The 27,719-nt window shown below is 39.6% G+C and overlaps 1 protein-coding gene across 10 annotated transcripts in view; it reads right to left on the bottom strand.

Moving 5' to 3' along the window:
• Positions 1-27,719, bottom strand: part of TUT4 (terminal uridylyl transferase 4) — a 215,245-nt gene that overhangs the window by 62,437 nt on the left and 125,089 nt on the right. For all 10 annotated transcript variants that reach the window (XM_062191334.1, XM_062191343.1, XM_062191342.1 and 7 more), the window contains exons 5-9: positions 22,063-22,240; positions 19,155-19,243; positions 18,286-18,337; positions 13,132-13,201; positions 9,599-9,725 (exon numbers count right to left, since the gene is read on the bottom strand). In XM_062191334.1, the coding sequence (XP_062047318.1) occupies positions 9,599-9,725; positions 13,132-13,201; positions 18,286-18,337; positions 19,155-19,243; positions 22,063-22,240 (516 nt within the window). The remainder of the gene's footprint in view (positions 1-9,598; positions 9,726-13,131; positions 13,202-18,285; positions 18,338-19,154; positions 19,244-22,062; positions 22,241-27,719) is intronic.

Raw genomic sequence — 27,719 nt, forward strand, 5'->3', positions numbered from 1 at the left:
CCTAAAAATCACATCACCCTGTAAAAACCAGTAACATGTTTTACTTATCTTCTATATTCATATTTTAGTTTAATAGAATCGTATCATACAGAGTGTTTTTATAAAATATGGATATCTTTTTTTTTTTTTTTTTTTTTTTTTTGACAGGCAGAGTGGATAGTGAGAGAGACAGAGAGGAAGGTCTTCCTTTTTGCCGTTGGTTCACCCTCCAATGGCCGCTGCAGACAGTGCATCTCGCTGATCCGAAGCCAGGAGCCAGGTGCTTCTCCTGGTCTCCCTTGCGGGTGCAGGGCCCAAGCACTTGGGCCATCCTCCACTGCACTCCCGGGCCATAGCAGAGAGCTGGCCTGGAAGAGGGGCAACCAGGATAGAGTCCGGTGCCCCAACCGGGACTAGAACCCGGTGTGCCGGCGCCGCAAGGCGGAGGATTAGCCTGTTAAGCCACGGCGCCGGCCAAAATATGGATATCTTTTACAAATGCTTTTTTCCTGTTCTCAACTCTACTTGTGCCTCAATATTAATGTTCTAGATATGCTTCTTGCCTTTTTCTATACTCAAAAAACCATTGGCAGTGTACATTTTTATTTTCTACATAAAAATATGGGGGATTTTATGGTTTTTGTCACTGTTTTACCAAAACAGTGTATTACAGATATTTCTTCTCCATAACAATGCATCAAGAAAGTCCCTCTAGGGGCTGGTGTGGCATAGTGGGTAAAGCCAACACCTACAACATTAGCATTCATACGGGCACCAGTTCATGTTCCAGCTGCTCCACTTCCAATCCGCCTCCCTGCTAACAGTCTGGGAAAAGCAGCAGCTGCTATCTCAAGTGCCTGAGTCCCTGCTACCCTCATGGGAGACCTGGAAGAAGCTACTGGCTTCAGCATGGCCCAGCACTGGCCTATGAGACCATCTGCAGAGTGAACCAGCAGATGGAAGATCTCTGTGTCTCTGTTAATTTTTAATTTCAAATAAATAATTTTTTAAAAAAAGTTATAGGTGGGGCCAGCCCTGTGGCACAGTAGGCTAACCTGCATCCAGTGCCGTCATGCCATATGAGTACCAGTTCGAGTCCTGGCTGCTCCTATTCCAATCCAGCTCTCTGCCTGTGGCCTAGGAAAGCTGTGGAAGATGGTCCAAGTTCTTGGGCCCCTATACTTGCATCGGAAGCCAGGAAGAAGGTCCTGGCTTGAGAGAGGTTTAGCTCTGGCCATAGTGACCATTTGGGGAGTGAACCAGCAGATGGAAGACCTTTCTCGATGTCTCTCTTCTCCCTGTCTGTAACTCTCTCAAGGAAATAAATAAAAAATCTTTTAAAAGGCCAGCACCATGGCTCACTTGGCTAATCCACCTGCGGCACTGGCACCCCGGGTTATAGTCCTGGTTGGGGTGCCAGGTACTAGCCCAGGTTGCTCCTCTTCCAGTCTAGCTCTCTGCTATGGCCCGGGAGGGCAGTGGAGGATGGCCCAAATGCTTGGGTCCCTGCACCTGCATGGGAAACTGGGAGGAAGCACCCGGCTCCTGGCTTCAGATTGGCGCAGTGCTGGCCAAGGTGGCCATTAGGGGAGTGAACCAACGGAAGGAGGACCTTTCTCTCTGTCTCTCTCTCACTGTCTATAACTCTCTCTCTGTCTCTAACTCTGCCTGTCAAAAAAAAAAAATCTTTTAAAAAATTATAGTCTACAATTTGGATGGTTACTCAATGCTCAAGGACATTTTTTTTAAATTTTTAAAGTTTTATTTAAGGTATATAAATTTCTCATATTTCATATATAGAGATTTAGGAACAAAGTGATGCTTCCCACCCACACTTCCACCCTTCTTCCCCCTCCCTAAACTATTCCCACTCTTAATTTTTTCAAAGATTATTTTCAGTTTATTCTTTTTATATATATACATGAAATGATTACTTAACTTTTCCTTCAATTAGTCCAATTAGATTCCTAGCTAGTTTGAGGTTGAGGTTCCAAGTTCTATAAAAATCAGTAAGATTTTGTGCTTTGCTCTGAAGAACCTTAATTTTTTTTTAAACTTTTGTTTAATAAATATAAATATCCAAAGTACAGCTTTTGGATTACAGTGGCTTTTTCCCCCCATAATCTCCCTCCCACCCATAACCATCCCATCTCCTACTCCCTCTCCCATTCCATTCACATCAAGATTCATTTTCAATTCTCTTTATATACAGAAGGTCAATTTAGTATATACTAAGTAAAGATTTCAACAGTTTGCACCCACACAGAAAACAAAGTATAAAGTACTGTTTGAGTACTAGTTATACCATTAATTCACAAAGTACAACACATTAAGGACAGAGATCCCATATGAGGAGTAAGTGCACAGTGACTCCTGTTGCTGATTTAACAACTGACACTCTTGTTTATGGTGTCAGTAATCACCCGACTATTGTCATGAGTTGCCAACGCTATGGAAGCCTTTTGAGTACGCCAACTCCGATCTTTTTTTTTTTTTTTTTTTTTCTATTTTGAATAGCAGTTAGTCAGTGAGACAGAGACAGAGAGAAAGGTCTTCCTTCTGTTGGTTCACTCTCCTAATGGTTGGCACTGCGCCGATCCGAAGCCAAGAGCCAGGTACTTCCTCCCAGTTTCCCCTGCGGGTGCGGGGCCCAACCATTTGCGCCATCCTCCGCTGCCTTCCCGGGCCACAGCAGGGAGCTGGACTGGAAGAGGAACAACCGGGACTAGTACCCGGCACCCCAACCAGGACTAGAACCTGGGCGCCAAAGGCGGAGGATTAGCCAAGTGAGCCATGGCGCCACCCCAAGACCATATTCAAAGTAGAAGTTCTCTCCTCCCTTCAGAGAAAGGTACATCCCTCCTGCTCAAGGACATTTTTTTTTTTTTTTTGACAGGCAGAGTGGACAGAGAGAGAGAGAGACAGAGATAAAGGTCTTCCTTTGCCGTTGGTTCACCCTCCAATGGCCACTGCGGCAGGCGCGCTGTGGCCGGCGCATCGCGCTGATCCAAAGCCAGGAGCCAGGTGCTTATCCTAGTCTCCCATGGGGTACAGGGCCCAAGCACTTGGGCCATCCTCCACTGCACTCCCTGGCCACAGCAGAGAGCTGGCCTGGAAGAGGGGCAACCGGGCCTAGAACCTGGTGTGCTGGCACCGCAGGTGGAGGATTAGCCTAGCGAGCAGCGGCACCGGCCTCTCAAGGAAATTTTAACACTTCTTTCCTACCACATCAAACAAGGCTTAACATTTATCCTATGCATATTTCCCAAGTACTGATACTTTTTAGCCATATTCCCAGGAATATTTGAATTAAAAATATAAAAAGTATGGTCATTTTGTCTAGTGGTTAGGAAGCCTGCAGCCCACACTGGAGCCAAGTGGGTTCAATACCCTGTTGTAGCTCTTTCTCCTGACTATAGCTCTCTGCTGAAGTACAGAACCTAGGAGGTAGTGATGGCTCACATATTCAGTTCCTGCCACCACATAGGAGACCTCTCCCCTTTTTCTATCTGTCTGTCTCTCTCTCTCCATCCCCCTATTTCTCTGTCTTCCTGTTTTTTTATAAAGTTTGTCTTTTTTATTTTTAAGGTTTTTTTGGTTTGTTTTTAACAGATTTGATATAGTTCACAGAAATAATTCTAAAAAAATAATGATATTCTCTTCCTCCTTCTCTTCATTGCCCCCTCTCTCACTCCCTTCCTTCCAAGAAACTTTTCAAATAAAAATTAAAACATTGTAATTCTAATAAAATTAAGATTTTCTTTAAAATATTTATTCATTTATTTGAAACTCTGAGTTACAGAGAGAGAGGAAAAGACAAAGAAAGCTTCTATCTGCTGCTTCACTCTCCAAATGGTTGCAATGGCCAGGGCTGGGCCAGTCTGAAGCTAGGAGCCATGAGATTCTTCTGGGTCTCCCTGGGTGCAGGAGCCCAAGTACTTGGTCCATCCTCAACTGCTTTCTCAAGAACATAAGCAGGGAGCTGCATAGGAAGTGGAGCAGCCAGGACTCAAATCAGCACCCATATAGGATGTCAGCTGTCATAGTCTGCAGCTTAACCCACTATACCACAATGTGGGCCCTTAAGATTATTCTCTATAGTTACTACAAAATTTTTTATTTTCCAGATTTAACATATAAATGCACACATAACCCTTCCAACACTAGGTATCATTAGTTAAAAAGTGATTATCAATAGGATGGGTGAGATGTAATACTTAATGATTACCTGCATGTTTTTTGACTCAAATCAGGTTATGCAGTTTTCCATGTGTTTACTAAGCTTTAAACTTATTATGTTCAAAACTGCCAAGTGAATTTTTATCCAGTTTTTCTATTTTCATACATATCAATTTGTTGGTATGTTTTAATTATAGATAATAATGCTTTGTAACAGGATTTGAAAGATGCTATTCTTTCAACTTTAATTTTAATTATTTAAATTATAAATAATAATCCTTAATATCTGATAAATATCATTTGAAAAATGCTATTTTTCCCAATCTATTTTCCTTTTGATATTATTTATGACATCTTTTAATCTTTTAAAAAATGTAATTTTTACACAGCTAAGTACACTTTTTCTGTAGCGTCCAGGGATCCTGAAAAGGTCTCCCCAACCTATAGTTTACAAATATGTACTCCAACTTCTAATATTTTTAATTTTCATTTCAGTGAAATTATTTTTGCATTCATATGCTAAGGACTCAACACTATCTTCTTCCAGAAACAGAGCACCCTGTAAGAAATACAGCATTCCAGTTGTGACAGCATGATTATTAAATAAACTGTTCTAGCACCGAAATGAAATCTTTTTTTTTTTTAAGATACTAAAAACTCAGGGAGGGCAGGTAGGGCAGCAGGTAAGACATTGCTTGAAATATCCACATCCCATGCCAGAATGCCTCAGTTCAGAAGTGTCAACTGAGGGGGACCAATGTTATGGTACAATGGATTTAGGTGTGGTTTGTGATACTGCTGGCCCATACCAGAGAGCTTGTTAAAGTTTCAGCTGCTTGGCTTCTGATCCAGCTCCCTGCTAACACACCTGGGAAAGCAGCAGAAGGTGGCCCAGGTACTTGGGCCCATGTCACTCATGTGGGAGACCTCTATGGAATTCCAGTCCTCTTTATAACCTTTAGGGAGTATATCAGCAGATAGGAAATCTCTTTGTCTCTCTCCTTCTTTCAAATAAATAAATCTTTAAAAAAAAAAAAAAAAAAAAAGCCCCAACTCTGCTCCAAATTCCAGCTTCCTGTTAGTGTACACCCTGGGAGGTAGCAAGTTCAATGATTTTTATATATTTATATTGTATGCAGTCATCTTACCAAATTTTCTTATTAATCCTAGTATTTTTAACTAGAGTATTCTAGGTATTAGATCACATCATTAGCAAAAAGATAATTTTATTATGTTACAAATTTTAAATTATTTCAATTTTTAATTTTTTTAAAGATTTATTTTATTTATTTGAAAGACAGTGTTACATAGAGAGGTTGAGATACAGAGAGAGAAGTCTTCCATCCACTGGTTCACTCCCCAGATGGCAACAACAGCTGGAGCTGTGCCAATCCGAAGCCAGGAAGCCAGGAGCTTCTTCCAGGTCTCCCTATGATTCAGTGTCCTTCATTGACTGGTATCTTTACAATCAATTGGTAGCAAGTGGTAATATGAGCAAACTTTACTAAAAGCAACTTTAGAAGAAAAAGTTTATATACTTCTTTTTACAGAATAAAAATAACATTACAGTATTATCAGTATCACTTATATTCTTCTAAAAGTCTACTTGTTTTATTAAATAAAACAATGTCATGTTTCATTTTATTGAAAGGCAAAGAGAGAGAGAGAGAGAGGTGAAGACCTACCACCCGATGGTTCACAAACCAAATGCCCAACACCAGCCAGGGCTTGGCTAGGCCAAAGCTGGGAGCCTGGAACTCCATCCAGTTCTCCATGTGGATGACAGAGACTCAAGTACTTGAGACATCATCTGCTGCCTTCCAAGATCTAGCAGGACTCAAACTAGCACTCCAATAAAGGAGTGGTATCCCAAGCAGCAACCTGAGCCACTATGCCAAATGCCTGTCACACTGATCTATTTTAGGACCACTAAAAATCAGAACCTAAAAGGCAGGTGCTGTGGAGTGGCAGGTGAGGCCACCGCCTTTGGTGCTGGCATCCCATACGGGCACTGGTTCAAGTCGAGGCTGTTCCACTTCTGATCCAGGCCTCTGCTGGTGCTCCTGGGAGGACAGCAGAGGATAGCCCAGGTGCTTGGGCCCCTGCATCCATGTGGGAGACCCAGAAGAGGCTCCTGGTTTAGGCCTGGCCCAGCCTTGGTCATTGCAGCCATTTAGGGAGTGAACCAATGGATCTCTCTCTGCTTCTCTCTCTCTTTCTTTCTCTCTGTAACTCTGCCTTTCAAATAAAATAAATCTTTAAGGGGCCGGCACTGTGGGGTAGTGGGTAAAGCTGCTGCCTGCAGTGCCAGCATCCCATACAGGCACTGGTTCAAGACCTGGCTCCTCCACTTCTAATCCAACTCTCTGCTATGGCCTGGGAAAGCAGTGGAAGATGGCCCAAGTCTTTGGGCCCTGCATCCACATGGGAGACCCAGAAGAAGCTACTGGCTTCAAATCAGTGCAGCTCAGGCTGTTGCGGCCATCTGGGGAGTGAAAGGAAGACTGTTCTGTCTCTCCCTCTTACTGTCTGCAACTCTACCTCTCAAATAAATTTTTAAAAAGGGGGGAGGGGGCTAATTAAGAGGTATCAACCCAAGGCAAATGTGTATACTTGTATGCCTTTCATTTACGTAGCATTTGTTATTCCTGTGTGTGACATTTTAGGGTTCAAAGTAAATTCATGAATCATTTTCAAAGCATTTTTAAAATAATCTCTCTGGAGACAAGAATACAAGTTCAGAGAGGAGAAGTACCTAGCTCAAAATCACCTGCAAAAAGTAAAATCTAAATTAGGAACTGGTTTTATTCTATTTCATAGCACTGAATTCCTATAGCATTGTTCTAAACACTGAGTATGCAATAAATATTTAGAGTCAGACAAATGAGTATTCACCCTCTGTCAGCCTGGGTTTATTGCCCACACTCACTTCTAAGAGTTAAAATTTTTCTTTCTGAAGAAACTGGATCATTTATTCAACAAATACTTATTGAGGGCCTACCATGTGCTGATATGATAAAATAAGACACAACAGGGACCAGTAGCAAACAAATAAAACACATATAAATCTTGGCCTTTAAAGAGTTCTTAATTTTATATGGAATAAAACAGATTGCCAACAAATGGATATATATATATATATATATATATATATACACACACATACATATATATATTGAAGGTAGCACAGTAAGTGTTATGGTAGAGATGGAGGAAATATAGGATGGTTTTAGAAATTCTGAATAGTTGAAATTTGATCAGAAAATTGAAGAATAACAGAAAACTATTCTGGGGGCTGGCGCTGTAGTGCAGCAGACTAAAGCGCCAGCCTACAGCGCCAACATCCCATATGGGTGCTGGTCCGGGCTGCTCCTCTTCTGAACCAGCTCTCTACCATGGCCTGGGAAAGCAGTAGAAAATGGTCCAAGTTCTTGGCCCCCTGCACCCAGGTGGGAGACCCGGAAGAAGCACCTAGCTTCAGATCAGCTCAGCTCTGGCAGCTGTGGTTATCTGGGGAGTGAACAAACAGAATGGAAGACCTCTCTCTCTCTGGCTCTCCTTCTCTCTGTAACTCTGTTTTTCAAACAAATAAAATAAATCTTCAAAAGGAGGAAAATCATTTAAGAACACTCAAAATGAAGGGAAAAGCAAATACAAAGTTTAAGAATGAAGAAGCTTTAAGCTTAGGTTTTCTGGTTTCAACTTATTTTTTAAGCTGTACTCAATCAGCTGGTGCTACCCCAAACATGAGAGCAACCTCCTATTCAGGGATCAGCCTAGAAGTTCCAAAAAGAATCTTGAGGCTGCTCTGGCTCCCAAGTTGTCACTCTACTACTACCTGCTTATATCAGTCCTCCTTGTATAAGACTAAATTTATTCATCCATAGTGTAACAAGTGATGGGCACTGTATCGATCAACAGGATAAGAACACACACATACAAAGCTAAAATATTTTTTACTTTGGTCATTCAAGACTGGTATTGGTAATTACCATTCCTGCACCCTATTCAAATGCCAAAGAAATGAACACAGGACAACCAAAACCTCTGGAAATACAAATTAATTGTACTTAAGATTAGATAACTAATCCTCAAAATTGCCCAATCAGAAACTGCTCCAAGTTATCAAATGAGCTGGCGAAAGGAAAATAGCATTCTTAAGCCTAGAATGTAAAAAATCATGCCTGGGGCTGACACTGTGGAACAGTGGGTTAAAACGGCTGCCCTACAGGGCCAGCATCCCATATGAGCACAGGTTCTAGTCCCAGCTGCTCCACTTCTGATCCAGCTCCCTACTATTTGTCTGGAAAGCAGAGCAAGATGTTCCAAGTCCTTGGGCACCTGCACCTACATGGAGACCTGGAAGAAGTTTCTGGCTCCTGACTTTGGCCTGGCCCAGCAACAGCTGTTGTGGACATTTGGGGAGTGAACCAGAAGATGTAATCTCTCTCCTCTCTCTCTGTCTCTGCCTCTCTCTCTCTATGCTTTCAAATCTTATTAATAAATAAATCTTGGGGCCAGCGCTATGGCATAAGCAGGTAAAGCCGCCACCTAAAATGCTAGCATCTCATATGGGCGCCGGTTGGAGTCCCAGCTGCTCCACTTCCAATCCAGGTCTCTGCTGTGGCCTGTGAAAGCAGCAGAAGATGGCCGAAATCCTTTGGTCTCTGCACCTGCGTGGGAGACCCGGAAGAAGCTCCTGCCTCCTAGCTTCGGATCGGCACAGCTCCGGCCGTTGAGGCCAACTGGGGAGTGAACCAGCGATGGAAGACCTCTCCCTCTCTCCACCTCTCCTTCTGTGTACCTCTTTCAAGTAAATAAATAAATCTTTAAAAAATAAATAAAGCTTAATTAAAAAGCCAACAGAAGATCATTAACTTACATACCATAACTCAGCACCTTACAATTTTAACTTGTCATAACAGTGAAACCTTGAGCCTCATATATTAAGATGTGAAAGAAAATGTTTCTATACTACAAAAATGAAAATAAGTATGACAATTAAGAATTCTAAAGTATAATAATTAGTCTACACAGTAGTCTCTCCATATTTGAGGTTTTCCTTTCCATGGTCAACCATGGTCTGAAAACATAGATGAAACATTTCATAAATAATTCATGTTTTAATAATTTTTTACTTCAGTATATTACTATAATTACTCTATTTTATTATTATTATTAATCTCTTACTGTGCCTAAACACAGATACAGAATTTGGTGCTGAGGTTTTAGCTCTTACAGATAAGAGGGGGGGGGGGGGGGGACTATGATATGTCTATGCAACCTTATGTTCATGTATATAAATCATAACCTGCCAAACCGCTTTCCTTCTGGCATAGGTAAACTATTACTTTTGTCTCACATATTACTATTTATGTAACTTATAGGCAGAAGGGAAAGCCCAATGTATTTGAAGATCAGGTTCTTCTGTTCAACTTACCTTAGCCCAGTAACGAAAGGCTAACACCAAGGGAGTAAAGACAGGTTCCATTTTGCCAAGAGCAGCAAGCAAATCAGTAGTGAGACATGCCATATCATTTCCTGCACTCACTCTACAAAGTAAACCACTGTGAATAAGAAAGATATAAATTTCATTGCATTAATACTTTAAAAAGTGGTATACTTCAAATCCCATGGCTACCATTTACAGTCACATTTTAAAGCCTACAAAGTTATAGTAGAAACAAGTGTTCTAATAAATTTAGAGCCAACTAAAAATTATGTGTCATTTCCATTACTAGAGTTCAAAGTAAGTCAAAGAAGGGTATTTTTAATATTCATCTGTACTTCAGAAATAAATTTCATTCTCAGTATTTAAGATCATGAGAAATTAATTACAAAAGCAGTATTATACGTCATCAATCTATGATTTATATGAAAGAAAGGATACTCATCTCTTCAATGTCAAACGGTGTAACATATACTCCTAGTTTGTTCCTCTTGCTATGCACATGGTAAAAACAAAAAATGAAATACTGGACTAGCACAACTTCTTGACTTAAATTTTTCCTTTAGAAACTTTAATTATTTTACCCTCAGATTAAAGGTTAGAAATTGGGAGTGGGTGTTGCGGTGAATAAATTAAGCCACCACTTGAGATGCCCCCCATTTCCACATGTAGTGCCAGAGGTCATGGTTATTCCACATGTCCAATCAAGCTCCCTATTAATAAGGCAGGGAGGCTGCAGGCACTACTTGGGTTCCTGCCCTTCACCTATAAGACCCGGATGGAGTTCCTGCCTTTGGCTTGGCCTAGTCCCAGCTGTTGTGGGTATTTGGGGAGTAAAACAGCAATGGAAGATGTTTCTCTTTCTCTCTCTTTCTCTCTCTCTCTCTCTCTCTTTCTCTGTTTGTCTCTTCTATCACTCTGCCTTTCAAATAAACAAACAAGCAAAGAAATCTTAAAGTAGCTAGGGCGTACAGGAACCCAGTACAGGATGTAGGCATTCCAGGCAGTAGCTTAACCAGCTGTTGTCATAATGCCCACCTCTAAATTAAATGAATCTTTAAAAAAATTATAAAACATTAGAAAGTACACATTAACCCACAAATTACGCTTATAAGTAAATGAAAACAAGAGCTACCTTAACTAGAATGACAGAGGAATAGTGGAGGTATTTTAAGGACAAAGAAGAAGGAAACTGAAGTCTAAACAGAGATAATTTGACAAAATGTGGTAGAAAAAAACACTAGAAGAAGGGCAGGTGTTGTGGTGTAATGGGTAAAGCCACATCCCACATGGGTAGCTAATCCACTTCCAATCCGACTCCCTGCTAATCTGCATGGGAAATCAGCAGCAGATGGCCAAGTCCTTGGGCCCCTGCACCCACATGGGATAACCAGATGAAGTTCCTGACTCCTGGCTTCAGCCTGGCCTAGCCCTGGCCAGTACACCATTTGGAGAGTAAACCAGCAGATGGACGATCTTTCTCTCCCTTTCTGTAACTCACCTTTCAAATAAATCTTCAAAAAACAAAACCAAAAAGTACTAGAAGTCATATTGCCACCAGTAGTTTTCTGCTTGAATGACATGAATTTGGACAAACTGTTTAACCCCTTCCTGCATCTCAATTTTCTAACTTAAAAACAAGGAAGTTGAACGGATCTTCTAGCTTTGAGTAAGAAAATACAATATCTTAAAATTTAAGATATATAATAATTTAATAATAAAAGAAAACTTTATTTTCTATATTATTTTCATGTCTGTCATAATGATTCCAATTACATTTCCATTTCCTTTTCTGAAAGCACTTTGCCTTTTCAATCCTATAGACATATGACTATAAAGGCAAGATCAGTCTTTGATATCTCATTTCAGTGAACTAAAAAGTAAATTTTAATAGACTGAGATCCTTGAGAGGTTATTTTCTTATTTGTCTGCATCATATTGATACCTGCTAAATATCGCTGAGTGAATGAGTGAACTTGAGGGAAAAAAATGACAATTTTACCAAAAATGTTTTTTGAATAGTTATATTTTTTTACATGCTTGTGGTAAGCTTGCTATTTTTTAATGAAAAGAAATTAGCTTAGTCATGTTACCCAAGGAGAAATCTGAAGTAAATATTTTCTCTCTTGGAGACATTCAATAAAAATTGCATGGGAAGAGCATTGTAGCCTGGAAGGTCAAGCTACCATTTTGGATGCCTGCATCCCATATTGGAGTGCCAATTCAACTCCTTGCTGCTCTACTTCCAATCCAACTTCCTGCTAACGTGCCTAGGAACCAGATGACAGCCCAGATACTAGCGTTCCTGACATCTACATGGGAGGTTGAGATGAAGTTTTGGACTGCTGGCTTCAGCCTGGACCAGCCTCAACCATTTTGGCAACGTACGGAAGGAATCAGCAGACAGTAGACCTCTCTATCTCTTCTTCTGTCATTCAAATAAGTAAAAAAAAAAAAAAAAAATTTTTTTTTTTAGTATTTTCTCAGAGTTTGGCACAGTGGTTAAGACACTACTCAGGGCCGGTGCCATGGCTTAACAGGCTAATCCTCTGCCTTGCGGCGCCGGCACACCGGGTTCTAGTCCCGGTTGGGGCGCTGGATTCTATCCCAGTTGCCCCTCTTCCAGGCCAGCTCTCTGCTATGGCCCGGGAAGGCAGTGGAGGATGGCCCAAGTGCTTGGGCCCTGCACCCGCATTGGAAACCAGGAGAAGCACCTGGCTCCTGGCTTCGGATCAGCGAGATGCGCCGGCCACAGCGGCCATTGGAGAGTGAACCAATGGCAAAAAGGAAGACCTTTCTCTCTCTCTCTCTCTCTCTCTCTCCACTCTGCCTGTCAAAAAAAAAAAAGACACTACTCAGGATATCTGCATCCCACACCACCACATCAGACTGCCTGAGTCCAAATCACATCTCCACTTCACATCTCCACTTCAGATTACAATTTCCTTTAAAAAAAAAAAAAAAAAAAAAAGGTTTACTTGGAACAAAGGGTCAGAGAGAGAGATCTTCCCTCTGCTGGTTTACTCCCCAAATGGTCGAAACAGCCAGGGCTGAACCAGGCCAAAGCAAGGAGCCTAGAACTCCACTTGGGTCTCCTATATGGGACCAGGGGCACATTTTCTGCTGTTTTCCCAAGCACATTAGCAGGGAGCTGAACTAGAAGTAGAGCAGCTGGATCTTTTACTGGTTCCCATATGGGATGCGAACAGAACAGATATCAGCTCACCTTGCTGAACCACAATGCTGGTTCCTCCAATTTCTTTCTAATGGGCACCCCGGGAGGCAGCAGGTGATGGTTCCATACACTTAGATGGCAGACCTAGACCAAGTTCCTGGCTCCTGGCTTGAGTATGGCCCAATCCTAGTTAGTGCTGGCATGTGGAGAGTAAACAAACCTCCCTGTCTCTGTATCTCTTGCTTCTTGCCTATCCCCTCCACCCCTCTCTCCCTCCCTCTCTCTCTGCCTGCCTTTCAAATAAAATTTTTTAATTTTTAAAAATATTTTACTTTCTCTTCCTTGTTACCTTTTCCGATCTTTGCACACCACAACAGGAACTTTGGCATGAAAATCGGATTCCACATCTACGTATAATACTATAAGGGAAAAAAAATAAGATGTCAACAACTCTTAAAGTTTCCTCTATAATAAACATTAAGTAATAGTTTCCGTCTAAAAAATCACTCTCATTGCTTCTGTGGGATGATCCACTCTTCCTACTATGAGCATCATCCCAACAGATCTCTTACCTCTCTTGGTGTCATTTGCTGCACACCACAAACCACAGGTACAGTCCCAAATACTGTGCAAAAATTACAATCACCTTAAGAAAGGTCTTAACATCCCTAAAAGTTTGAAGATTTCCAAGTAAGTATATAATCTACTCAAAGTGTTAAGCCTTCATAGATACACAGCAAAGGGAGGATGTCGCATTATTTCTGAGTGCTATTTCCCCAAGAGTCATGAAATGAGGACCTATCATGATTTGACAGTTTAATTCTTTTAAATTAACATATGTAAGTAGAGGCTAACTCTGCTGGTCTCACTTATTGTTAACATATAGTCTGCCTCATCAATCCTGCTAGGAATGGACTAATTGGGTAAACCACACTTCTACTCTAAAGTCTTTTTCTGTACCTCAAAAGTAAACACCATTCTACGAATGCCTAATCTACATACAGATGCACTAATATTACTTCATCTGAAATTCAAATAAAATCTCTCAGTAGTACTTCTTGGAATAACTAAAAAACATGTGCTGAGGACCTACACATCAGAAATTGCACTATGCACAACAGATATGACAACAAGTAAGACAAAGACCTCAATGACAGGTTTGGAACACAAACAGAAGCAAATAAATCCTGTATATGATGTGCTAGAGATCGTTACAGGATAAACAGAAGACGTAAGGAGAAAATTTTTTTTAAAACTTGCATTTATTTATTTGAAAGTCAGAGTTACAGAGAGGGAGAGACCAATCTTCCATCTGCTGGTTCACTCCCCAAATGGCAGCAACAGCCAGGGCTGGGCCAGGCCAAAGCCAGGAGTCACAAGCTTCTTCTGGAACTCCCATGTGGGTGCAGGGATCCAAGCACTTGGGGCATCCCCTGCTGCTTTTCTAGGTGCATTAGCAGGAAGCTGGATGGGAAGTGGAGAGCCAGGACTCAAACAGGCACCCATATGGGATGCTTACACTGCAGGCAGAGGCTTAACCTTCTATACCACAGTGCTGGCCCCAAATAATTTTATATTAACTTTTATAAACCTATGCTATGTGACTTAAAATGATTTACACATGTATTTTACTGGAAAAGACATATTTTTAATATTTACATTAGCAGCAGGTGCTTGGTCTAACAATTAAGAAGCCTACATCTCATATTGAAGTACCCATGTTGGATCCCTGGGTCTGGATCCAGCTTCCTGCTAATGCAGACCCTGGGAAGCAGTGGTAATAGTTCAAGAATTTGGATCCCTCCCAACCCCTGGGAGACTGGGATTAATAACCTGGCTCCTGGCTTCAATCCAGACAGGCCTGGCCTTCATGGGCACTGGGGCAGTGAATCAGAAGATCAAAGATCAGTATCGATATTGTTTGCTTGCTCTTTTTCTCAAATAAATAAAAACTTAAAATACATAAATATCAGGGCCAGCATGGTGGTACAGTGGGCACCAGTTTGAGACCCAGCTGCTCCACTTCTGGTCCAGCTCCTTGCTAATGTCCCTGGGAAAGCAGCAGAAGATGGCTAAAGTGCCTGGCACCCTACACCCACGTGGGAGACCCAGAAAAAGCTCTTGGCTCCTGGCTTCAGCCTGGCCCAAGCCCTGGTTGTTGCAGCCATTTGGGGAGTGAACTAGTGGATGGAAGACCTCTCTCTCTCTGTTTCTCCTCCTCTCTCCTCTGTAATTCTGCCTTTCAAATAAATAAAATAAATCTTAAAAAACATTTAATATATAAATATGGAGGGAGAGCATTTGGACTACTAGTGAAGACACCCACATCCCATTTTACAGTGCCTGGATTCAATGCCCAGCTATGCTCCTGAATCCATTTTTCTGCTAATGTAGACCCTGGATGTCAACAGAACTGGGTTCCTGACTAATAGCTTTGTTCTAGTTTATCCCCAGCTGTTGCAGATATCTGGGGAGTGAATCAGAAAATGGGAGCTCTCTGTCTCTCAAATAAAGTTTTAAAAGAAATAAATGAATAAATTTTTACGGTGGGCCGATACTATCTAGTAATGCTGAAGACATAAAGGCTTTCTTTACCTCTTACTTGTTTTGTATAAGAAACAAGTATTTGTTAAGAAAGAAAACTATATTAAAATACCTTTACAAGCTAAATTGCACCAAACTCATTCCTTAAAAATTAATTTCCCAAATAGGACTGGGCAGAAGGAAACAGATAATAACAGAATTGATGGCGCAGACAGAGAAAGGAAGTTTAAAACTGACATGTCTTCTGAGAATGTAAGGCTTTAATTTTTTTTAAAGATTTATTTATTTTGAAAGGCAGAGTTATAGAGGGAGAGTGAGACAGTGAGGGAATGAGAGAGAGACAGAGAGAGAGACAGAGAGAGGATCTTCCATCCGTTGGTTCACTCCCCAAATGGCCACATGAGCCAGGGCTGGGTCATCCCGAAGTCAGGAGCCAGGAGTTTCACCTGGATCTCCCACATGATTGGCAGTTAAGCCATTTCGCACTGTTTTCCTAGGCACAATAGCAGAGAGCTAGATCAGAAGTGGAGCAGCAGGGAAACTGGCACACATACAGCATGCTGCTATCATAGCCTGTTGCACCAACACCAGCTTTCTTGCTTCAATGCTTTCTTGGAGCCAGTCATTTGGGGAGTAAATAAGCAAATGGAAGATGGATGTTTCTTCTTCTCTCTCTGTAATTCTGCCTTTCAAATAAATGAATAAATAAATCTTTTAAAAACCAAATAAATAAAAAACATTTTCATAAGTCAAATTACAAATACCTTTGCCAGGTGTTTTTAGTTCATTAAATATAAAGTAATTATAATTACAATTGCAAAAATTTAATAAGAGACTAATACCTACCAGGCACTTTTCTAAACTACGGTTTAATCCATTTCCTCACAACAACCTTCCCATCAACACAATGGGTTACTGCCATTTTACCAATGAGAAAACTAAAATTCTGGTTTATCAAAGGATACACAATCAGTAAGTGACGTAATTAAAATCTCAGTCCAATCTGGGGAATGACCCAGAAGACAGCAGCATATATGCATGTGCTCTCTTTCTCTCTGCTGCTCAAATAATTAAAACAAAACTAAAACCTCAGCTCAAAAAGTCTAGCTCCAGATCCTGAGCTCTTCAACATTTACTTTTAATGGGAAAAACAGTAAGAAACTGCCCTCCCCATAAAATTTCCAATTTCTAATACATGACTAGGGTTTTGTTTAAAACATTTGCAATTTAAAAATTTTTACTCTAGAAGCATTTTTACCTATATTAATGTTCTATTTAGGAAAGCAAACCTATATTAATGTTCTATTTAGGAAAGGCATATCCAAAAATTTACTAGGTATGAATCAGTTAATATGACATACCTAAATAGGTTGATATCACTATTTTTGAGTGGGGAAATAAATTTATTCAATGCATACACACATTTTATTCCAATTCTCTTTCTACCTTCTTTCATCAATGATCTTCTAATGATTATAGGTTTCCATCTTCTCTTACACAATAAAATGCCAATTATATAGCAGCTCCCTTATCTGCAATACTCTCCAAGACCTCCAGTATATACCTGAAGCCATGGATAATACAAAACTTTACATATACCATGTTTCTTCCTATATTTACATATCCATAATAAAAGTTAACTTATCAATTATGCATAGTAAGAGACTGCTGATAATAAATTAAATCAAATAATTACAATATACTATAATAAAAGGTATATAAATGTGGTTTGTCTAAAACTCTTATTGTACTGGCACCTAAACCACCTCAGCATATGATTTTTTTTGTTTCCTTATTAAGTCAACAACTTTGACCTTTTCCCTTAAAAAAAAAAAAAAGCGATTTGTGATTTCTCCTTGGCATATCCAAATTGCCAATATCACTACTCTTGCACTTTGGGGCAATTATTAAGTAAATTAAGAGTTACTTGAGGCCAGCACCACGGCTCACTAGGCTAATCCTCCGCCAGGGGCACCGGCACCCCAGGTTCTAGTCCCGGTTGGGGCACCGGTTCTGTCCCGGTTGATCCTTTTCCAGTCCAGCTCTCTGTTGTGGCCTGGGAAGGCAGTGGAGGATGGCCCAGGTCCATGGGCCCTGCACCTGCATGGGAGACCAGGAGGAAGCACCTGGCTCCTGGCTTTGGATTGGCGCAGGGCACCGGTCGCAATGCACCAGCCGTGGCGGCCACTTGGGGGGTGAACCAATGGAAAAAGGAAGACCTTTCTCTCTGTCTCTCTCACTGTCTAACTCTGCCTGCTGAAAATTAAATTAAATTAAATTAAATTAGATTAAAGAGTTACTTGAACACAACCCTAGCAATACTTCCACAGTCAATATAGCCAAGATGGCTACTAGACTAATGAGCAGGAAGTATATCCAGTACAAATACGCTGAACAAAGGGATTGACTGATGAATCTGGCTGGAAGGAGGTGGACAATGAAAGATTCCATCACACTACACAAGATGGTGTACAATTTAAATTTTTTATTAAATTTTATTGCAAAACAAGCAGAATATTGCCCAAGTCAATTTAAAACTTTGAATGCATTATTTCTGGAATATCCCACATAATAATTTTTGGACTGTGGTTGACTGTGGGAACTGAAAGTGCAGAAAGCAAAACTGCAGAAACAGGAAAACTACTATATTCAAAGCTGATATTTTTTAAATTACCCAAAAGGCAGTGGATATACACATTCAATTTTTATATGGTATTTTGAACTTAACAGATAATTTTTATTTTCTAATGTATCCATTAAATACACAAATAAACAAATAACCTGCTATTTATCCATATGTAACAAGACTCAAATATGCTACTAGTTTTACATATGAGTGTGTATATATATATATATATACACAGTATATACATATATACATCTATAAAGTATATACTGAGTATAAACTACAAAACAGAGGACTGTTAGAAAGACATTCTTTAAAAAGAGGGAAACTTACCATTTTTTTTTAAAATTCCAAGCACTTTTATCAGAAGATCTGGATGGTTCATCTAAAGAAATTTGAAATTAAAACAGCACACTAATTTCAAAGTTGAGATAGCAGAATATCAGGAAGAAATCAATTTCGTTTAAAAATACGTTAAGGGGCTGGCACTGTGGCATAGTGGGTAAAGCTGTCACCTGCAGTGCCAGCATCCCAAATGGGCGCCGGTTCAACTCCCAGCTGCTGCACTTCTGATCCAGCTCTTTGCTATGACCTGGGAAAGCAGTAGAAGCTGGCCAAAGTCATTGGGCCCCTGCACCCTCATGAGAAACCCAGAAGAAGTTCCTGACTCCTGACTTCAGATCAGCACAGCTCCAGCCACTACGGCCACTTGGGGAGTGAACCAGTAGATGGAAGACCTCTCTCTCTGCCTCTGCCTCTCTGTAAGTCTGCCTTTCAAATAAATAAATCTTTTTAAAAATAAGTTAAAATACTAACTGTCAAAAAAGTTAAAATAATGATCTATATTTTAAAATAACAGAATACTATTTCATTTTTATGTCAACAAATACTGTTAAGGGTTATCATAAAAGCCTGAAGTTGGGTCTAACTAACTGCTCTGTTTTCTACCTTGCTATGTAATTCTTCCCCTGTACAACCACATGAGGCATTCATCAAATTTGCATTGTGTCATTTTAACTTTCAGCCTCCAAAACTGTGATCTAAATAAGTCTCTTTCCTTCACAATAACTTATCTCAGTTATTTTGCTCTGTAACAAAAAGCTGATTAATTCTCCTACCCTTTATCTGTAAAAGATCATCCATAAAAATCACTAAATACTAGTTAAGAACCACACAGGAAAGGTTCTTTTTAACGTACTTACCTTGGGAGGAAATTTTATATCTATATTAACATCACTACTTTTCAGAGCAAACTTAGTCAGAGATGAGCCATACAACCTAAGTGAACATTCTGGAATAAAGGAAAAAACAAAAGCATGAAAGAATGCAAATATGGAAGCTTTAAAAAATAACAGCAGCAAAATGGAACATACTTCAATCTATGTCATCTGTTTCCAGTACAACAATTATAGAAGAATGACATTCAATCACACTAATCTATACAAATTAAAGTGTTTCCCAGTTATGGGGTGCAGAAACAGAGAAAGGAAAAAAAATTTACTTATAAAAGTTCAGTGTTTAAACAAAGCTTTAGTTATAGTTCATTGAGGAGTAACAGAGAATGTGCTTATCTAGCTAAGCTACTATCACAAACTATATTTACTTATTTTTAGATACTTATATTTACTTAAATTACAAATTACATACTTATATTTACATAAGAAATAGTACTTTGGGGAAAGGTTCACATTCGCTGCTCATGTTTTTTAAAAATATGAAGCCAAGCCAATTGACATTACAACCTAAAACCTAAAAAACAATGCCTCTCAAAAGATCACAGAACAAAAATACAGAATAACAAACTACCTACACCTTTCTCAGACTATCAGAAGTGCTATGTTCAAAACTATAAAAAGGCAAACTATATAAGAATCCACCAGAGGACAAGTTAGAAGTAATGACTGGGAATGATTATGCAGGCTTACTTTCTTACAAAGTTGGAGCTCATATTCAGCTATATATATATGAAAGTCTATTTTTCAAGCTCTCAAAATGACTCAAAGTCATCTAAGTCATTAAAATCACACAAATTCCATTCCTGGTTTTACAACAGTGAATTGTTTTTATAAATTACATTATAATTTATGCATTTTAGGTAGGAAACCAAATTACAAATAATAAAAAAAATTATTTTTAAATTCTAACTATAGTCTTCTTTATAAATCTCAGAATGAGTTAATATGAAATAATAATTTAACGATGGCCTAAAATTATTCTGGGGGTAAAACGTAAGTTTTATTTAAGGTGTATTTACTTATCTCTATATTAATGCAAAAAAATGACACAAGCCAGGGACTGGTGTTGTGGTACAGCAGGTTAAGCCACCACTTATGAAGCTAGTATCCCATGCTAGAATGCCAGTTTGAGTCCTCGCTCTTCTGCTTCCAATCCAGCTCCCTGCTAATGTGACTGAGAAGGCAGAAGATGGCCCAAGTGCTTGGGGCCCTGCCACACATGTAGCAAAGTATGATGGAGTTCCTGGTTCCTGGCTTTGGCCCTGGCTGTTGTGGCCATTTGGGGAGTGAACCAGCAGATGGACAATCAAAATCTCTCTTTCTCTCTCTCTCTCTCTCATTTACTCACTCACTCACTCATTTGCTCTGCCTTTCAAATAAATAAATCTTTAAAGAAATAATGCTAGGTCATATGCTATCTGCTCAGCTTTAGGAGAGAATGTCAAAAAATAAAAATGACACAGGCTAAACAAATAGTCTAAACATAGATGTCTAAAATAAATGACTTGATAATCTCCCTTGTACCAAAAATTAAGTTTTTGCTGAAAGTTCTACTTAAAGGAAATAAATTTTTCCCCCAAATCAGGAATAGGATGAATGTTTATACTGAAAAGAATCTGACTAAAAAGTTCACTCAGAAGTCAATGAGAATGAAGCAGGCATTTGACATAGTTTGAGACACCAGCCACTTAGGACACCCACATCCACTATCACAGTGCCTGGTTTGAGTTCTGGCTCCTTCACTTCAATTCTAGCTTCCCGTTAATGTATCCCTGGGAGGCAGCAGATCATGGCTCAATTACTTGGGTCCCTGTCACCTACATGAAAGACATGGATTGAATTCAAGGTCCCTGGCTTTGGCTTGACCCAGCCTGGGCTACTGAGAGCACTTAGAGAGTAAATGGACCAGTGTCTCTGTCTCTGTCTCTGCCTTTCAAGCAATGTGAAAATTTGAAATCACCACCACCACCAAATCACTTTATTGGAAAAAAAAAAGAAATCAATGATATTGAGGCAAGCATTTGGTCTAGCAAAAAGTTAAAACAACTGTGTTGGGGCAGTTTTGTGATGCAGTGGGTTAAGCTGCCACCTGCACGGCCAGCATCCAATACAGGTTCAAGTTAAATTCCAGGCTGCTCCACTTCCCACTATAATGTGCTTGGGAAAGCAGTAAAGATGGTTCAAGAAAAGTTGGGTCCCTGCCACCCATGTGTTAGACCCAGATGGAGTTCCAAGCTCCTGGCCCAGCCCTGGCTATTGTGCCCATCTGGGGAGTGAACCAGAGGACAGAAGACCTCATTCTCTGTCTCTTCCTCTAATTCTTTCTTTCAAATAAATAAATCTTTAAAAACAAAACAAGTCTATGAACTAGTTTGGAATGCCTGGATTTCACTCACAGCTCAAGCTCCTGATGACAGCTTCCTGTCAGTGCAAACTCTAGGAATGAGCACGTGATGGTTCAAATAATTGGGTCCCTGCTATCCACAAGCACTGAACAAGCACATGTACTGAACTCCCAACTCCCAGGTCCAGCCCCAAACCCAGCCCCACACCGTGTGCATTTGGGGAGTGGACAACAAGATAGGAGCTCTGACTGTGTATATGTGTCTGTATCCATCTCATCTGTATTTTATATGTGTGTGTACTTTCTAAATTTTAAATCAGACTGAAAAAGTAACTAAAATATATTTTACCATTTTGTATTTAAAATTTTTCATTACAAAATACCCTGTACCATAACTGTTTTCCTTTTAACCCTACAAAAAATCATTCATGAAACAAAGTCATTTAAAACTAAGAAATTTATTCTAGTTTAAGAAGCAGCAAGAAAGTTAGTTCTGTGATTTTAAAAATTAAAAATAAAATGATTTCGTACCTGGTAAAACAGTCGTTATAACCTTTGACATTTCCGCCACAATCTCCTTACGGACTCTGAGGTCATCGTCTGTTATTCCTTGTTCTTTTGCTAACTCAATAACCGCAACACTTAAAGCAGCCAAGTGGGCAGGGGAAGGCGGCGGCAGAGAACGAAGCTCATTTTCTTCCTGTTTTTCCTATTAGTGTAACGTTTCACAATGACAATAATAACAATAATGTTTCTATTTTACTGTCTATGTATTTAGGAGATAGGGACAGAAAAAATTAACTCAATATTCACCTTTATGAAGAAATACAGAAGAAAATATAATAAAGAAAACAAGAGACAGAAAACTCTGCTTTTGTGGAGCAGGAGTCAGGAATAAGAGGTACTGTGGGAGAACTTATTAAATTTTTTTATTTGTTCTACTGTAGTGGATAAATTCTAATATGCTACAATAGGATACCCTAAATACAACACTTAGCTGCTGAATTTGTTGCAGTAGATAGATACAGCAGGTATTAAATCATATGTAACCAGCATGTAACATTATCAAGTTAAATGGTCACAGGAAAATTTTCTAGACTCTATCTTCACATTTGATACACTGCCTACTACTTACAATTGAGTTCTTTTATAATTTAAACACTGCTAGACAAAATTTTCAAAAAACATGTATTCACAATATTATATATGTATAATGACTCTTATCAACTAATAATTTTTCTATTAAAAATACACACTAATTGCAAAAGCCAGACATACAGGGAAAAACCTTTCACAATCTCACATCTTACTCTCTCCATTTTTAACATAACTAAGAACATACAATTTCTTTTATTTAGTGTTACAACACAGGACCTTTGTTAATACTTTTCAGTCAAGAACCTCTCTTATCTTTTGAGACATAAAACTCACAAGAGATATAATAACCAAAACTAGTTGCTACCCAAATATAATTAAACAAAGACTTTGGTCCATTCCTAATGTCACTCATTATTATCACATTCAGTATCAAAATTAAGCTTACCTTGGGTATAAAACTGTCAAACACAGCAAGTCAACCTCATTTTACAAGTTTCTGTAACCATCTGTATAATTCTCAAAACTTAGTCTAAACTTATAGATGAATGTCTGAGATTGCACAACTACTCTTTTAGGATTCATTCAGGGCAGGCATCATGGCACAGCAGGTTAAGCCACTGCTTCAGATGCTGGCATCCCATATTAGAGTGCTAGCTCAAGTCCCAGCTACTCCATGCTTCAGATCCAGCTTCCTGTTAATGCAACTGGGAGGGAGCAGGTAAAAGCCCATGAACTAGGATTTCCCAGCAGTGATGTGGGAGACCTGGATGGAGTTCCTGGCTCCCAGATTTGGCCTAGCTCATCCCACACTATTGAGCATTTGGGAAACGAACCAGCAGATGAAAATCTCTCTGTCCCTCCCTCTCTGTCACTCTTTGAAACACAATAAATCTTTAAAAAAAAAAGAGAAAGAAAGAAAAGGATTCATCCAAGGGATTAATAGTAACATACTTAATAAATTAAACAAAATTATCTTTAAAAACATGGAATTACCAAAAACTGCTCTGAACCATAGTGTTAGATTTTCATGGAAATAAGAACATAAAAGACAATCTTTCAGGATTATAATTCTCAAGGTTTTAGGATATTAGCGATTTTGATCTTTGGGAATTTCAACATTCAGGATTACAGCATTAAGAACATGTCCTGGGGCTGGTGCTGTGGCACAGCAGGTTAAAGCGCCGGCCTGAAGCATGGACATCTCATATGGGCACCAGTTCTGAGTCCTAGATGCTTCCTTTCTGATCCAGCTCCCTGCTAATGCGCCTGGGAAAGCAGCAGAGGGCGACCCAGGTCCTTGGGCCCCTGCACCTATGTGGGAGACTCAGAAAAAGCTCCTGGCTCCTGACTTCAGATCGGCTCAGCTCCAGCTGTTGTGGCCATTTGGGGAGTGAACCAGCAGATAGAAGACCTCTCTCTGTAATTCTGTCTTTCAAATAAATAAAATAAATCTTTAAAAAAATGTTTTTTGAGATTATGACTGATTATAGTATTTTGAAGGTAAAGTTTATAGGATTTGCTGCTGGTTTGAATGTGAGATGTAAGAGAAAGAACTCAATTATGACTTAAAGATGCTCTTCCTACTAGCTGGGTGAATGGGGTTTCCTTCAAAGATAAGGTATATTCCAGAAAGAACTAGTTTAGGCTAGAAAAATTTGTCCTAGAGTAATAGCCTTGGAAGTAGTCCACCATTTCCAATCTGGCCATTTATCTCTCTCTCCATATTGCTACTAGTTTCCTACTTAAAAACCATCAATAGGGGCCAGCATTGTGATAAATCGGATAAAGTTGCCACCTGTACTCCATATGGGCACCAGTTAGTGTTCTGGATGTTCCTGCTCCACCACAATGCCAGTCCCTCCTGTGTTGTTTTGAAGATTTATTTATTTACTCAAAAGGCAGAGCTAGAGAGAGGTAGGGAGAGGCAAGGAGTAAAGGGGTGGGGGGGGGGAGAGAGAGAGAGAGATCTTCCATCCACTGGTTCACTTCCCAAATGACTGCAGCGGCAGGGGCTGGGCCAGGTGGAAACCAGAAACTTAATCTGAGTTTCCCACATGGGTGGCAGGGACCCAAGCACCTGGGTCATATTCCATTGCTTTCCCAGGCACATTAGCAGGGAGCTGGGTTGGAAGTAGAGCAATTGGGACTTAAGGGATTTAAACCAGCACCCATATGGTATTACTGGCATCACAGACAGTTCAACCCACTGCACTACAACACCAGCCTTGCAAATCACATTTCTAAAAAGGGATTAATATCCAAAACATATAAACAATTCCTTAACCTCCATATAAAGAAAACAACCCAATTCAAAAGTGGGGGAAAAGAGACTTTAATAGACATTTCTCCAAAGGTATATAAATAGCCAAGAAGTAAACAAAAGGATGCTGAACATCATTAATTATCAAGGAAACACTACTCAAAAGCACAATAAGATATCCGTTCACAATCATGAGCATTGCTACTCTCAAATAAAAACAAAACAAAAACAGAAAATAAGGAGTTGGTGTGAATGTGGAGCAACTGGAAACTGTATACATTACTGGTGAGAAGGTAAATTGCCACTGCGGAAAATAGCATGGCAATTCCTAAAAAACTTAAACATAGATTTACCATTCAATCCAGCAATTCCACTCCTGGGTATGTACAGAAAAGAAATGAAATCAGAGATTCAAAGAGGTACTTCCACATTAATAGTCACAGCAACATTATTCACAATAGCCAAAAGCAGAAACAAACCAAGTGTCCATCCATGAATGAAAAGGATACAGAAAACAGTATATTGACACAATGAAATATTACTCATGCTTTAAAAGAAAGGAAATTCTGATACCTGCAACAATAAGGTTGACTTCAAGACACTATGCTAAATTTTATAAGCACAAAAAGACAAATAAAAGTATTGAATCATTCCACATATATGAGGTGCCTACAGCAGATAAATACATAAAGAGAGGGAATAGGACAGTGGTCAGCAGATGCTGGAGGGAAAGGGGATTGGGAGTTATTATTTAATGGGTGCAGAGCTTCAGTATGAGATGATGAAAAAGTTCCAGAGGCAGATAGGGGAGATGATTGCAAAACAATATGAATATGCTCACTCAAAAATGTTTAGGGGCAGACACCGCATCCCACAGGGGTGTATCTGGGTTCAACACCCAGCTCTGATTCCTGACTCCAGCTTTATGCAAATGCACACACTGGAAGGCAATAGTGATGACTCAAATAACTGAGTTCCTGACACCCACACAGGAGACCCAGATTACATTCCTTGCTCCAGGCTTGGCCCCCACCCGGCCATCAAAGACATTTGAGGAATGAACTAGCAGTTGGGAGCTCGCTTGCCATTCTCTCTTGCTCTCTCCCTCTCAAACAATAAAAAACAATTTTAATGGTTAAAATAGCAAATTTTGTATTTTACCACAATAAAATTTTTTTTAAAAAATCTTCAAAGCATAACCTAAATGAAAGATCTCCGCGAGTGAGATCCCAGTGGAAAGAAGAGGTCATCAAAGAAGGAGGTATCTTTCTCTGAAGGGAGGAAAGAACTTCCACTTTGACTATGACCTTGTCTAAATATGATAAGCGTCAGTGAACTCAAAAGGCTTCCATAGCTTTGGCAACTCATGACAAGAGCCTAGGGTGATTACTGATGCCATAAACAAGAGTGTCAATTTGTTAAGTCAACAACAGGAGTCACTGTGCACTTACTCCTCATGTGGGATCTCTGTCCTTAATGTGCTTGCTGTACATTGTGATTTAATGCTGTAACTAGTACTCAAACAGTATTTTTCACTTTGTGTTTCTATGTGGGTGCAAACTGTCGAAATCTTTACTTAATATATACTAAACTGATCTTCTGTATATAAAGAGAATTGAAAATGCATCTTGATGTGAACGGAAGGGGAGAGGGAGCAGGAAAGGGGAGGGTTGCGGGTGGGAGGGAAGTTATGGCGGGGAAAGCCATTGTAAGCCATAAGCTGTACTTATACCTGTCCTTTTCCTAATCTTGAAAAGCATTCAATCTTTCACCATTAAGAATAATGTTAGCTGTTATGTTTTTATAAACATTCTTTATCACGTTGAAGAAGTTCCCTTCTAGTCCCAGTTTGCTGAGCCTTTTTCAGCATCTAGTGAGATTATCATAAAATTTGTTTTTACTTGTTATTATGGTGAATTACACTGATTACTGTTAAGGCAACATTTCATTCCTGGAATAAAGCCACATGTGGTCATGATGCATTCATTCCTTTAATATACTGTTGGATTCAATTTATTAAAATGTTTAGGACTTTTGCATCTGTGTTCATGCAGAATACTGGCTTTCTTTTATAGCAATGATGCTTGCTCCTACCATTATTCCCTCCTTTCCTTCCCTCCCTCGATCCTTCCTTCATTTATTTCTTCTTAAAATTCTTTTTCCTCTGCGTCTTTCATTCTAGTAGTTTCTGCTTCTACATCTTCAAGTTCATCTTTCCTTTTGCCAATATCATACCCAATGTATTTTTAATCTCAGATTGTAGTTTTCATTTCTGAAAGTTTTATTTGAATCTTTTTTTGTATTTTGCATGTCTCTACTTCATTTTCAGAACATCAAGAATATAACTGTATTAACATTCTTCATAGTTTTCTCTGTGTCAGTTCAAGGTCAGTTTCAATTGGCTGGTTTTCTCTTTATTGTGGTCTCTATTTTAGCAATTCCTTGAATTCCTGATAATCTTTTTTCTTCTTTTTTTAAATTTCTTTATTTTTTTTATTCCCTTAAAAAGCAAAGAGACAGGGAAAGAGTGATCTTCCATCTACTAGTTCACTCCCCAAATGCCTGCAGTTGGGACTGGGACAGGCCCAGACCAGGAGCATGGAACTCAATCCAGTTCTCCCACCATGTGGATGGCAAGGATCCAAGTACTTCAACCATCATCTGCTGACAACCAGGGTGCACATTAACAGGAAGCAATGGATGGAAAGCAAGAGAAACCAAATACTCAGATATGGGATGCAGGCATCCCAGGCAGCTTCTTAAATGTTGAGCCCAAACACTCATCCCCACCTGAAAATCTATGAGTGAGGGAGTGACATTTTTATATTTC

This window comes from Lepus europaeus, chromosome 5 (genome assembly GCF_033115175.1).
Source record: "Lepus europaeus isolate LE1 chromosome 5, mLepTim1.pri, whole genome shotgun sequence".
NCBI lineage: Eukaryota > Metazoa > Chordata > Mammalia > Lagomorpha > Leporidae > Lepus > Lepus europaeus.